Consider the following 15,865-nt stretch of genomic DNA (forward strand, 5'->3'; position numbering starts at 1 on the left):
TTCTTTTTCTAGCAGGTAAACTTTAATTTCCCTCGCAGGGTTTTGTTTCCTCTACTTCCAAAGTAGATTTCTTTGTAGCCTGAGGTTAAAACCAATAAAGGAGGGCATAATACAGCTGAGAGCTGTCTTATCTCTTCCCTCATCTTGTCTAATTGCAATCACTGCCTACATAAAGCAATTAAGTCATGTTCCACCCTAATCTTTCTGGTATTTTCTTTATCCATGTAGTCCCCAAGGTCTTATATCCTTTACTATCTACAGCTTGTGCAGGCATATCTGTGTGTGTGTGTTGGTGGGGGAGGGTGTTGTTATGTGTGTTGTATATTGTATTACTTTTTTCTAGAATAGAAGTATTACATTTGTGTTCCATGTTAGATGTTTAAAGTTTGAAATATAATATTATTACTATTACAATAATTGATTGATGTTCTGATTCCTAACTCATTAAATTGTTAAAAACACCATTTGCATATTTATAAAACAGTGATTATGACATTTAGCAGATATTCACAGATGTCAATCAAGCATTGTAATTTAAAACAGATGCATTAGGAAGATATGAAGATATGGTGAATATCACATTAACTGCTTTATAAATATGCATTTAAAAAATGACTAGAGACATTTAGACCCCGTTCACACTGGGGCGATCAGACTTGCCGGGGCGACCTCACAGGTCACGGCGCAAAGCTCGCACCGCGACCTCGGAGCGGCCGGCACGGACTTCATAACATTGAAGTCAATGCAGGTCGCTCCAGGTTGCCCCAAAGAAGCTCCGGACCCTTTTTCTAAGTCGGAGCGACTTGTGTCGCTCCTATTAGAACGGGTCCACAGCTTTTCTATGGCAGGCGACCTACGGCGACCTGTCAGGCGACCAGGTCGCCTGACAGGTCGCCCCAGTGTGAACGGGGTCTTAAGGGAGTTCAAACTTTTATTTTTAGTATTTTTATGTGCTTTTTCTGTATATAATATATTCTGAGGTGGTTTTTTTTGGCAGTTTACTGGTGGCCATACATAGAAAGATCTCTCACCAAAAATAGATGATAAGAAAACTAAGATAGAAAATAATAATTGCAATAATATTATTAATAGTAATAATAATAATAATAACGATTAATAATGAAAACCATAATAATAACATTAATAATAATACTAAATGTAAAATAAAAAGTCCACCTGGCTCAACCAATAAAAAACAAAAAACAGTAAAGAAAACCCAAACACACAATCTCATATACACAATCCTATACCTGCAGTTGATCCAGAGGAAGGCGAAAAAACCCCCCAGTAAAGCATGATCCAATTTGCTACAGCAGGGGAAAAAACATTTCTTCCTGATCCCCCGAGAGGGAATCGCATATTCTCTGAATCAACTTTACCTATAAATAGTAGTAACCATTTATATTAAGTACACCCAGGAAAGAATCCAGTCCTTTTTTAAAGCAATCTAGTGAGCTAGCCAGAACCACCTCTGGAGGGAGTCTATTCCACATTTTCACAGCTCTTACAGTGAAGAAACCTTTACGTATTGTAGATATGGACACGTAGATGTACAGGTGTACATTAGACACTGCTAAAGCTGACAATAGGCCCTAGAGAGAAGCTGGATGTGTAGGCAATGGTTTTGAAAAGCATGTCCTTTTGGGCAACTATCCATATCTAGGCCCATAAAGGTTGGGGGGGGGGGTTCAGATATCCCTGACATTGGCATCCTAGGCTAAACACAAAATTCATCTGGTAAAAGTGTCAAACCTTTACAATTGCTATTTCCCAGCTATGCCGTGTTAGTGTGTGAATGTGCCTTGTAGATATTAGATCACTGAGCAATCAAGCCAAAAACACATACATTGAACAATTTTTATACAACACTTTAGGATCAATTGTGATTTTTCTTAGTTGTGGATACAGTAGGTTAAGGGTAGAACTTCTGTCACATTTTCCTGGTGTCCATTTGTACCCTCTCTATTTGAACACGATGAAAGGGAAACTCCAAAATATTGAGTTATTACTGAAACAGAAATAGAGAAGAAAACCTTCCAATGGGAACAACTGACAACTGTGTACATGGGATTTTCCTTATTTATAAAGGGTTTCCTTTCACTGTCTTTGGAGTCTAAATGATAGGAAGTGAAAATAAATCTTCAGTGGGACACAGATGACCAAAAAAAAACCCTTAAAAAGAATTTTATCCATTTCCTACTCTATCTAAAACTAAAAAATATTTTTGACTTTAGCCAATACTTATACAGTACTTTAACCAATATTTATTTTCTTTAATTTTAACTAGATCTGAATCTGGCTGTATGAAATAAATAATAAATGCAGACCAAAGGAACTAGTAATATATTTCCAAAACCAATAAATATATTTTTTTCATCTTTCCATGGGGTTACTTTAAAAAGTTTTTCATTTGGATATGATCTTTTGAGTATCTGTAATAGTATCTACCATAACAACACAATTTCTGTGCGTTAAGCTGGCTATAGATGGATCATTCTTTTTTTTTTTTTTTTTTTTTTTTGATTAGCCAGCGGGAAAGCGAGTAGGATAGAGGAATACTTTCTGCTTGGCTATTGTATTCTGACAGTGGGGACTCCTCCACTGTCAGAATACATTGGTCAACGCTGCACCTGATTGGTTGTATATGCTGATCGAATCAAAATGAATCAATATTCCCATTTGAGAGAAGCCAATCATTAGGCCAACTTCTCTTGAGCAGTAACAATCATGGATGGATTAAAATTTGGCCAGTCCTTGCTGAACTGTTTGATTGTCAATCCATTTATGGCCAGCACCCTAGGTAGAGAAAAGGCACTGCTATTTTATTGTAGAGTCTTAAATTGTTACTAAACCCAGGACCCTGCATTCACTATACAGTATATGGTCTCCCACATCAAACAGAACATAGAATTGCAATTCTTTTAGTAAAATATAAATGGCTAAATAGCTTTTCTCACCAGGAGTATATAGAAGTCTTGTGACGTTTATCAGTGTTCTTGTTAAAGCTTGTAGGAGGGATTTTCATTCTCCTCTGACTGTCTTATGTGGCTGCATGACCCCTGACCCTCTGTCTGGACAGTGCTGATTGGCCACTGCTGATCACATGCACCCCACCAAAAAAATAAATAAAAACCTCTCTAGCAATACACACCAGACTGAGTATGTGCAGAGTTCCTCCAACGCTCTTTTCTGTCCTTTATTTTTTTTTTGTGGGTGGGGGGGAGAGAGGGAAGAGATAGATGGAAGGATTATAGTTTGGGGAATAATAAGTAATTTTATGAATGTATTATGTTGAATAATGTTCTGTTGTTTGATAATTACTAAGAAAATGAATAAAAGAAAATTAAAATTATGGTTTTACTGTACTTTATAGTAAACTGCTAAACTGTAATGCTTTCTACATATACAGACTGATTTTAGACATAGGCGTTACATGTTGCTATATTTTTCATAAGTGTTTGAATCTCACATATCAACATAATTAATATTCTACAAGCAGAGCTTTCTTGCATAGTCAATCAAACCCAGTTTTGTGTGTATTTAATAAATTATTAAACTTCCCTCGATTCCAGAAGCTTTCTTTTTCAGATCTCCTGTATTTAGTTTTTTTTCCTGTAATTGCTTAACAACATGATAGCCTCAGACTAAGAAAATATGAAGAGTTTCTACCAGGAGGTTGCTGTAAAGAATGCAGTGTTGACTTATTGTTGTTTAATGTCTGTGCTGCATGTGGGGAAGCCATTCCTAATGTTTATCCTTTGATCCTACAGAGAAACCAGTCAGCTTGACTTACCGATGTCCCTGCAGATACTTTGAAACCAACGTGGCCAAGAGCAATATCAAACACCTGAAGATCCTCTCCACCACCAACTGCTCACTGCAGATTGTGTAAGTATAAACAAACACCGCACAAACTTTAGAAAGGAAAAATAAAGGCATGTCTGAAACTTTCCTTAGAACTAAACTCAAGGCAAATATAAAAACTTAGCCCATTATTCTGGTTATGTATTAATACAAAAATCATTAAAGTAAAGAAATTACGACAAGGCTTACACAAGAATCGAATGATTAAGGGGTCAATTCACTAAAGATTACCGCATGCGATAACATGGTCCACATGTTGATGGGGACAAGGGACTCTTCCCCAAAACCCTGGCTGGTGGTTGTGGGGGACTCCAGGTGGGGGGAATATTGGAAACTGGAAGCCTCATTTAACAAGAGGGCCCCCAGATCCTGGCCCTCTCTACGTGAATGAGTATGCCCCTACTCACTCACCCCCAAAAAAATATGTAGTGCAAAAAAAGTAACTCCTTTATTAACCTCCAAGTACATATACTGCAGCAAGGCAGCCCTTGAGCGCAAAATCACGTACCTGTACGTGATTCAGGTCTCTGGCTCTGGGGCATGCAGGCCCGCCGACAGAGCTCCTGCTTTGATATGACACGCTGATCATTCAGAGGAGAGGCAGAACATCAGTCTGGCTAATTAAACAAGGCAGACCACCATTCTGTGAGGGAGGAAAATGGAGGTCTTGTGTTTCTGCTAAGCAGAAACACATATCTCTGTTTTCCTCCAGTCACAGCTTTCTCCCCACAGTTAGAAAGCGCTCCCTAGGAGCAACCTTAACCCTTTGATCGTCCTGATCTTAACTTCTTCCCTGCCGGTGTCATTTATACAGTGACAGTGCATTTTTTTAGTACTGATCACTGTATTGGTATCGCTGGTCCCCAAAAAAGTGTTACTTAGTGTCAGATTTGTCCATTGCATTGTCGCAGTCCCGCTAAAAATCACTGATCATCGCCATTACTAGTAAAAACAAAATAAATAAATAAACAATATAAAACAGCCCATTCAGACTGGTGCGACACGACTTTGTGGGGCGACCTGTGAAGTCGGGGTGCACAGCTTCAATATAATTGAAGTCAATGCAAGTCACCTCCAGGTCGCCCCAAAGTAGTACAGGACCCTTTTTCTAAGTCGGAGCGACTTTAGAACGGGTCCTGTACTACTCAATGGCGAGCGACCGACCGCGACTTGTCAGGCGACCAAGTCACCTGACAAGTCGCGCTAGTCTGAATGGACTCTTAATCTATCCCATAGTTTGTAGATGCTACAACTTTTGCGCAAACCAATCACTCAAACCCTATTGGGATTTTGTTTTCCCAATAAGGTTTGAATAATATTTTAATACAAAATATATAATATTTTATATTATTATTCATTTAAAAAGAAGTGTCCATACATCATAGTTTATCCAAACAATAGCAGAAGGACTATACAACAATGAGTGAACAGGTGAACAATTTGCACATAACAGAATGTTTCAGAGCTGTATTTTTTTATATGCCTTCACGTAACCTCAGTACTAGTCAATGTTCAAGTGATCAGTGTTTTTATTATTGTATTTGTAATGTAGGACACTACAAGGTTCTGAAAATAAGAGGTTCCTTTAAATCATAGCATTTACAGGTTTGGTCCCCATTGATAATGGATGTTTCTCTGCCTCCTGTACTAGTTCTCTCTAAACCGTTTTACTCCAACCTTGTTGCTCCATAGGGCTCGTCTGAAGCATAATGGGAAACAGATTTGCTTGGACCCCAAGATTAAATGGATCCAGGAGTACCTGGAGAAAGCTTTGAACAAGTAAGCAGGAGACAACAGATGTACAGCTTCCACCTCGGCATGAAATGTGTTAAGACACATCATCCATGGGCACCTACACACCTGTAACCCGAAATCTTGTAATGTATCTTGTGCTGAGCCTTATTACCCTCATGCTGCCAAGGGCCTGAGAGTACTCCTTCACATTGCCGGGACATCCTTAATAAGCAGAAACTGACATAGTCAGAGTCCTAGAGGTGCCTTCAAAGCCAATCAAAACCATAGGTGAAACCCATTCAGCTATACATTGCAAGGTTCAGACATTTATGCTGTGAGTTTAATGTCAAATTTCTAAGTTTGGAAGGATAGACATTATCAAAATGTCATTTAAGCTCCGAACCTTCCAAATTCCATGCATTCATCATTCTTGCTCTTGCTTTTTCTGCCTCAACATATAAATATATATTTACATATATATATAAATATATTTAATATAGCCTTCCCTACTTATTGAGCTGTGATGGAGGGAGGTTGGGATATGCCTTGCACTTACTGAAATATCATCTTTTTTACGGAAAGGGTCGCAGGTTTCATTAAATGTAGATAAGGGCCCTGCGTTTGTATAGGTGAAGTGTGGGCAGATAACCAGCTTTCCTTGAAAAAAAAAAACTTTACCTTTTACAGGTGCTATTGTTTGGTACAACAGCAGGCACATGGTACTATCAAGATAGAAATAGATATATATATATATGACTTTTTTAGTATGCAATAAGCCTAAAGCCTTAAAAATAATATGTTAACACTGTTTAATATGTTATCATGTAACAATACAATGTAATTATAGTTTCAGAAACCAAACTTTTTTGCTACTTTTTTCAAAGTGAAAGAGGTTTTCCAGCTGCCTCCATGTTTAATTTTGAGGTTCGCAGAAATGCAGTCACCATCTGTTCCCACTCCACAGCTTGCAGAAAGAAAACCCCTTTCCAGCTGCCTCCGGGGGTTTTGTGAATATTTTTTTAACCTGCATCAAAACATTGGGTTTGTTTTTATGCCAAAACCTAACAGGCAAGTGCCATAATACAAACATAGGAAGACATACCATTGCTTTGTAGTCACTAAAGTGTTCTGTTAACAGACAGGAAAGGCCCGCTCAACAATTGGAGATGTCTAAGTGTAACATCTCTCACAGCACTTCCATTCTCTTTCATTTCTCTCAAAATATGTTATTACGAAACAAGATGCAGCAGTAGATGGTGAGATGTACTTTCGCAATTAAAGGATCAGTCCATCCAAAAGTATTATTATAGTTGTAGATAAAACGTGGGGGCTTGAAGTAACTCCTAGCCTTTTCTATGTCTTATGCCTCGTTTCCACTGAGTGGTACGGTATGGTTCGGTTCAGTACGGTACGGTTCGGTTCAGTACGGTACGGTTCGGAACGGTACACATTGCGTTTCCACTGCCAATACTACCCTTTCATGATAGGCGTGGTGTAGCAGGAAAGCTGTGATAGAGGATTCTCTGTCAACCAATCAAAGTTCTGAAGAGTGTAGCTCCACCCTGTTGGTATGGTACTAATGTGCTTGGTACCCCAACAAAAGGGTACCAAAAAGTGGTACGGTACGGTTCAGAATTAGGGTACCATTCATAATGGAAACGGCATAAATAGCGTACCGTACCGAACCAAACCGTACCAGAAATCTCAGTGGAAACGGGCCATTAGTATCCAACTCTTTCCCTGTCCACCAGGGAATTTTGATTGTTTCTCACATGTTCCTGCATCTTATTTTACATATTCCATAATGTGAAATAAAAAGTCCAACAGGTAGAGTGAGGTCCCCTTGAAATAGACAAGGCAGGTGTGCAGACTCAGAAGTCAAGTGCAATTCAACAATACAGTCCTGATGACATAAAAGAAATTGTCCGGTAATTAACTAAATTGTCCGGTTAATTAGCTATCAAGCATCTGCCAAAAACGGAAATGCCTGTTTCAGGTAGACTGACCCTTTATGTTTATCTAAATGTTCAAATGTGTAATTTTGGAATTTATTTATGCATTGCAGAAGTATGGGGCATGACTTGATAATGATATGAAACAGGACTAAGGCTGGCCATACATTATAACATTTTCTTACAATTTTCTGTACAATTTTCTTTAGATATACCTTCAACTATGTAGCACAAAGGCCAGCCTATTAGGACACAATTGAAAGTGTTCTTTAGCTTTGACCTTATATTATAGGGTTTTTGGTAAGTCTAAAGCCAGATACACACCATACAACTTTTGTTGTTAGATTTCCTTTAGATATGCCTTCAACTATGTAGTGCAGGAGCCTACCTCATTGCATACAAATTAAAAGTGTTTAGGTTTGACCTCATATTATATGGTTTTGGTAAATCTAAAGGAAAAAATCTAAAGAAAATTGTATTGTGTTTATCCAGCTTTACAGAAAGTTGTACAAGAAAATTTAACATGTATGGCCAGCCTAAGAATCAAAATTTTGTTAATTTTCTCATAAATGCCCACCCTGGTACATTTCTAATACAGAGAATTATAATCTTAACATCCAACTACAGATTCTTATTGCTTCAAATTAAAAAAGGTAGTGTTATCAGATTATTTTTCACAGGTCTGGTAAAAATCAAGACTAACAAAGTGGTGTAAAGGCTAATGGATATTCTAAAATATATAGCCGTTAAATGCAACACTTTGGAGCAGTCTTAGCAATGAAAGATTACTTCTCATTGGTTGTTGTGGGTAACTGTAGTTTGAACATTGCTTTTTGCCTTAATAAATAAACTGAAATGTTATAAAGGTCCCATGGAGGGTTCGTTTGATGGTAATGGTGAGAGAATCAGAAATGTTTTCTCTAGAAATATAAGAAGAAAACATACCTTATCTCATCTTACAGTTGAAAGGAATTCTCAGTGCAGAGGATTTGCTCTATGGAGCATCTTTGCTTTTAGGGGAAGATCATGTGATATTGCTGTATGACAGAAACCACAGGAGCGATGAGTGGCTAAAGATAGTAAAACCTCATCCACTTAACTTTACTCTTTTCCAAGTGCTCTATACACACAAGTACACACCATGAATACTAGTGGACTTTCTAATAAGGCAAACATTGATGCACAACATAAAGCAATCAATCTGAATTCTTCATTCATTGGTGTATATTCAGCCTAAATGTTTTGGACGTTTTTGAGATCCTAATGTTTTTTTATTGATCATTTTTCTTGCACTGCCTCATTAACTAACTCCACATAGCACTTGTATTTTAGCAAGAAAAAGAAAGCGGTTGACTACAATCACACAAGTGTCTCTTAAGCTTTAAAAAATGACTTATGCAACTTTAGACTTTAGGTAACTAAATACTGTATACATTATAAATTCTTTCCTTATTTACGCTATGGGAATCATTTTCACTTCAAATACACAATTACATAGTTACATAGTTAGTCAGGTTGAAAAAAGTCCATCTGGCTCAACTAAAAAAAAAAAAAAGAAACAGTAATGAAAACCCAACCATACAATCCCATATACACAATCCTATACCCACAGTTGATCCAGAGGAAGGCGAAAAAACCTCAGCAAAGCATGATCCAAATTGCTAGAGCAGGGGAAAAAAATTCCTTCCTGATCCCCCGAGAGGCAATCGGATATTCCCTGGATCAACTTTACCTATAAATATTAGTAACCGTTTATATGATGTACACCCAGGAAAGAATCCAGGCCTTTTTTAAAGAAATCTAGTGAGCTGGCCAGAACCACCTCTGGAGGGAGTCTATTCCACAATTTCACAGCTCTTACGGTGAAGAAACTTTTCCATATTTGGAGACAGAATCTGTTTTCCTCTAGATGTAAGGAGTCCCCCCTTGTCCTCTGTGATGACCTTAAAGTGAACAACTCAACACCAAGTTCACTATATGGACCCCTTATGTATTTATACATGTTGATCATACCCCCCCTTAATCTCCTCTTCTCAAGAGAGAACAAATTCTGTTCCTCTAATCTTTTCTCATAGCTGAGCTCCTCCATGCCTCCACGAATTAGGTTCAAGTCAAATTGCTGTTTTCATTTCTGGTGAACCTAATTGATTATTTAATGGTAATAAGTAGTACTAAGGTGTTATGTTCTTATTAATAGACCACCCATGTGTGTACTGTTTTCCTTTCATACATCAGACAACTTCATGGGATATTTTGCCCTTAATTACTAATCTAAGCCAAAAGTGACATGGTCCTTTTAAACTTACCTCCCAGAAGTAATTTTGTTGTATAGCAAATAAAAAGATTTCTGCACCCCCCCTTAAAATCCCCTCTACTCAAGCTGCTGTATAAATATCTGAATGAAATTTAAAAAAAACTTTATATGCAACATACAGCACTACATGTTGCATATAAAATCATTTTGTTATATGTTGAATCTGGCACATGTGTCTGTAATAAAAGTGGATCAAATTCACATAAGAAAAGCTTGTCGTTTTCTTGTGTGGAGGAAATCTGTAACTAACACCTGCATACAGCCTGGTAAAGGGTATGCCTTGTAACTCTGTTTAACAGACCAACATAAAAAGAGGTCAGCAGTAATGAAGCAAAAACATCTGGTTGGATTCCCCCAGCCGAGGCACAACCCTAGCTACTCCCTTTACCCTCCTGCCTCCCAAATGAATATATTCTGAGGAGTCATGTGGAATCATACAGCTATTATCACACACTGAGTGCCTGGGCTGGTTTTTGTCTCTCCTCTGCCCCCTGACCTCACTACAGGATATGGCTGCTCCTGTGTGCAAGGCCTTGCTTTAATTACAGACACTCAAAGAGGTGCATAAATTAGCTGCCCCGGCATTGCTTCTGAGGTTTGCCTGCCAGGAACCAGAATAGTTGTGGCCTTTTAACACATTAATTGCCAAGTAATGTGTGGTTAGACATGCTGGCAGTAAGAGGCTAGATGCTAACCCACAAAATCATCAATTATAGTGAGCTAGATGTTTCTAAACTATACTCCAGTTCAGAGTAGTTGTTGCTTCATTCACCTCGTAATTTCATTTTTTTTTTTTATAATAGTGACATGGTTTTTATATACGATTTTAGTTAAGCAGAATTATTATGGACCAAAATTGAGCTTATATTAAACATAATATAATGAGGCATTACACTATGTAGCAAGCATCTATAGCAGGTGTTGTATTACAATCATATATCTTATATTTTTGTATTGAGTCACCCACATTTATTTTGCAGCAGTGGAATTAACAGAATACTCACTGGAAGGCATGTCTGGCATGAATTACTATAATTTCAGACCTTATTATTAGCATGCAAAATCCAAAATCACTTTTATTATTTGCCTAGTTCTGCCTGTGAACACAAGTTAGCTGATCTATGGAATCATTTTTGATGTTCTGTAACAGAAAGTATATGGCTGACATTACAGCATATTTATACCTTTTACTGTGAAGAATTCATAAATACTTTATACCACTTACAATAGTAAACTTTAATTGAATGAGCTCAGAGTAGAGGAGACTAATCAATTATAGGTACCTGCGTCCCAGAGTAAATAGACAGGGTAGGGAAGGGAGGAAAGAGTGGCTTAGGGGGACTTTAAAGGGTACCGTCTGCTGACCAATAGTATGAGAACACGAACAGATAAGATAAAATATAAGAATTTTTATTCCACACAACAATTATTTTGTAAAATATACTGATAAAGTGTATACAGACAAATACATAGTAAAACTGAATATGCTAAATAAGGACAATTGAATTATATATGGTGTACACAGACTACATCAATCATGAGATATCAAAAGATAATGCCCTCACTTACTCAGTGGCATGGTCAGATGAGTGTAGCTGCTATAGTGCCCAGAGTGCCCGACATGTTTCACGGAGACCCGCTTCTTCAGGGGCGAAAGATGGTGCGAAATAGATATCATATACTAAATATGAAACAAAAAACACATGGTAAGTACAAAATACTAGAAAATCAAATATTTCAAGGATTTTAACATTAAAGCGGAGTTCCAGCCTCACACACTCACCTGTCCAATGGTCCAGCGACGCGGCCACCCGAAGCCTTACTCTTCTCCCTCTCTGCTCTGCGGCGCCGGCATCACTGGTGTGGGCACCCGGCTGTGACAGTTTTCGGCTTCACAGCCGGGTACGCACTGCGCAAGTTGCGCTACACGTCGTGATTGGCCGGCAATCTTCTGGGACCTCTGACATGTCCCAGAAGATTGCAGGGAGGGAGAGGAGAACTTCCGCTCAGGGCGCCGTGGCACTCCGAGCGGAAGTGGGAGTGGGTACCTGTCAAAACTAGGTACCTGCTCCCCCCCCAAAAAAATGACATGCCAAATGTGGCATGTCAGGGGGTTAGAACTACCTAAAGCGGAAGTTCCACTTTTGGGTGGAACTCTGCTTTAAGATCAAATTGTGTCCAAATCCCCATTATGCCGGAACCCTATAGGCTCTCTGATATGTCTCATGATTGATGTAGTCTGTGTATACCATATATAATTCAGTTGTCCTTATTTCGCATATACAGTTTTACTATGTAATTGTTTGTATACACTTTGTCAGTATATTTTACAAAATAATTTTGTTGTGTGTAATAAAAATTCCCCTCACTTACAATAGTAGGCTATCAAATAAGTTTTTTTTTTTTTTTTTTTTTTCACTTGACCTGTGAATCCGTCTCTAAAGATTAGTGCGGATGATTCATGTAACATTTACATTCTGGAATCAATCTGCCTTTGTTGAGGCAGGCAGGAGGTGTGCTTAGCTGAGAAAATCTATTAATTAGCATACAATTATCTATGCATTAAAACTTTCATTAAGGTGAAAAAAATAATGCCCTAAAACTAAAAGAAATAAGACATTGACAAAAATCAAATATGCTCATTATGCTTTATTTAATTGACCCTAAAGTGAAATAAACAAAAAAAAAAAACGTTTTAGTAACTCTCCTTTAATGCCTTTTATCCCCTGAAAGGGATGTGTTGTGTATTTGAGGTTGGGAGTGATATATATGAACAATGCTGTTTTAAAGTCCTGCGCATGTTATTCATTTTAAAATGGAAAGAATGTAAATTCATGTAAACCAAAACCTGAAATGTTTTGTAAACTTCCATCGGCAATTAGTGTGATCGGAACAAGAAATTCATCAGCTGTTTGTATGCTGGCCAATACTGTTCCAGAAACATAGCAATTCCTTTATAGCTCTGTGAGCTCAATACGTCTATACAGTTCAGAGTTTCACACTGTAATAGATGATTGGGGGAACACAGTCTAAACAATATGACATCAACTGTATTTTATTGAAGGAATGCTCATTTTATGTATCTTATAACATATAATCCCAATGAAAGTTGTGCTTTAACTCTTAGACTGCTGACTAAAGCAGTGAGTGGACCCAACAAAACTTTTTTTCTTTTGTAAATAGCTATAATCTTTTAATCAGAGTATTCAACCAATGTTATATAATATGTTATATATTTTTGTATTTGTATAAAACTGAAGAAAACCACAATATTCTTTTTTTGATACTTTATGTCTGCAATAAAATGCTATTTTTTATTTTTACTCTTGCCTCATGCTTTATAAATGACATCTGCCTTTTTAACCTTAAAACTTCCTTTCTTTCATTAGTGTTAATGTTGTCGCTGTCTTTTCTCTCCAGGCTTCTATGCTTATTTAACAGAAAGAAAACTTAGCTTTACTAATTCACACAAATATATGCTATGACCTTAGCTAATTCACAGAATGGTTTTGAAATGTTTTTCATGGTACTTTTTTAAAAAGGCATTTCACTAACTTTAATAAAAGAGAATATATAATACTGTTTTTCTAAAGTATGCAAATTACAACCAAATGGTCTGTTTTTTTTTCAGTGGCGAATGGTTAAACCGCTGTAACATTTATACTAATTTCTATACCCCAATTAAGAAATTTCCTGTCACTTCTGGTATGCTTACCAGGGCAGAAAGTAAGGAAAGTCTCTCCATTAAAGAGGAACAAGATAAATAGACATAATGGTGGATGGAACTTTCAAGGTAGCAATATATTAACAGTGGACATATTTCTTTAAAATGGACCTTCCTATGTAAAAAAACCAAAAAAAAAAAAAAAACCAAAAAAACCCCCCAAAAAACAACAACAAAAACAACAAAAAATAAAATAAAATATATATACAGGGCTTTTTTTCAGCGGGAACGTGGGGGAACGCAGTTCCGGCACCTCCAGAACTGACTGTATGTAATAGTAAGGGGTGCTGGGGTGTGCTGCAGGGTCTATTGATGCTTGCTGTGAGGGGATCTACTCTAACTGGAGGGGATATATTTTAGCAAGGGGGTATATTGTTGCTGGTGGGGATCTATTGTTGCTGGGGATGGGTTCTATTTTGCTGGGGGGTCCGTTTTTGCTGGGAGAGATCTACTGTTGAGGGAGGGGTCGATTGCTGCTAGCTGTAGGGAAATCTGTTGTTGCTGCTGGAGTCTATTGGTCCGGGGGGGGGGGGGGTTGTGGTCCATTGTTAGGAGGATCTATTGTTGCTGGCTGCAGGGGATCTATTTTACTACGTTTCTTGTTATCACTCCCAAATTATATACAAAATGACTTAGCACCACAAAATGATATTTGGTTCTGTATTGTCTAAAAGGGCAGTATTGGGAGGTGGGTAGGGGATGGAATCAAGGAATGGTGCTCGGAGGTGGGTAGGGGGTGGAACCAAGGTATGGTGCTTGGAGGTGGGACCAAGGAATGGTGCTCGGAGGTTTGTAGGGCCAGAGAAAAGGAGTACCTCAGAGAGAGGGGAGTTCCTGCACCTATTGTCTGAGAAAAAGAAAAAAAGCCCTGTATATATATATATATATATATATATATATATATATATATATATATATATATATATATATACTGTATAGAGCTTATGTGATCCAGTACAGAGTTAAAATATCACTAATACTCCAGGCTTACATCTCATAAATCACTATATGGAAAACATATCTATTATTACACATATGATTATTACAGAATGTTAACATAATGCTAGCAGCCATGGTGTCAGATTCCATAAGCCATAACTCCTTAATGCCTTTTGTTGAAAGGAGCTTGACTTCTTCAGGTGTATGAGGTAGGTAATAAGTCTAAAACATATTAAAAAAATAAAATAAAATACAGGCATAGATACATATCAGCATAAATCAACTGACGCATTCTCTGACTGAACAATCATGCCTAAACAATGATCCCATATGTATGGGAGAACCTCCCAACCAGGAAAGACCATTGCTCCACATTTTGCCATTGCTCATTTCCTCTGTCTGCACATTGCCCACGGGGCAGGTCACCTCTATAACACAAAAGTGTGCTTGTGCCATGTCATGCTTTGTGGTGATAGTCAGCATTTTTCTCCAATTATGTACTACTACATACATAGCTATATGATTTTTAATACTAAATATGTAACCTATGTAACCATGTAATCTCTTCAGTATCAAAATATTCTGACTGATAGTTAATATTAGCAGGATGGGGTAGTGTGCCCCCATTACCCTCTACAGATTTCCCCTGGTCTTTAGTGATTGGGATGTACTTATACCATACAAATGGTATATTAGCAGGGTGGGGTAGTGTGCCCCCATTATTCTCTACAGATTTCCCCTGGTCTTTAGTGATTGGGATGTACTTATACCATACAAATGGTATATTAGCAGGGTGGGGTAGTGTGCCCCCATTATTCTCTACAGATTTCCCCTGGTCTTTAGTGATTGGGATGTACTTATACCATACAAATGGTATATTAGCAGGGTGGGGTAGTGTGCCCCCATTATTCTCTACAGATTTCCCCTGGTCTTTAGTGATTGGGATGTACTTATACCATACAAATGGTATATTAGCAGGGTGGGGTAGTGTGCCCCCATTACCCTCGACAGATTTCCCCTGGTCTTTAGTGATTGGGATGTACTTATACCATACAAATGGTATATTAGCAGGGTGGGGTAGTATGCCCCCATTACCCTCGACAGAATTCCCCTGGTCTTTAGTGATTGGGATGTACTTATATCATACAAATGGTATATTAGCAGGGTAGGGTAGTGTGCCCCCATTATTCTCTATAGATTCACCCTGGTGTAGTGATTGGGATGTACTTATACCATACAAATGGGATTACTGGTAAACATGACTGTTTTTGTAAGTACAGTCAGAGAATGTAAAAGTAGATTAATGTGGATATGTATCTATGCCTATATCTTATACTT

At 37.8% G+C, this 15,865-nt stretch overlaps 1 protein-coding gene across 1 annotated transcript in view; it reads left to right on the forward strand.

Moving 5' to 3' along the window:
• The window catches only part of CXCL12 (C-X-C motif chemokine ligand 12), a 127,002-nt gene that overhangs the window by 33,428 nt on the left and 77,709 nt on the right, over nt 1–15,865 (forward strand). The window contains exons 2-3 of the mRNA XM_082268302.1: nt 3,771–3,888; nt 5,557–5,643. Of these exons, the coding sequence (XP_082124428.1) occupies nt 3,771–3,888; nt 5,557–5,643 (205 nt within the window). The remainder of the gene's footprint in view (nt 1–3,770; nt 3,889–5,556; nt 5,644–15,865) is intronic.

The sequence above is a fragment of the Pelophylax lessonae genome (assembly GCF_965119305.1).
Source record: "Pelophylax lessonae genome assembly, chromosome: 9".
NCBI classification, from domain to species: Eukaryota; Metazoa; Chordata; class Amphibia; order Anura; family Ranidae; genus Pelophylax; species Pelophylax lessonae.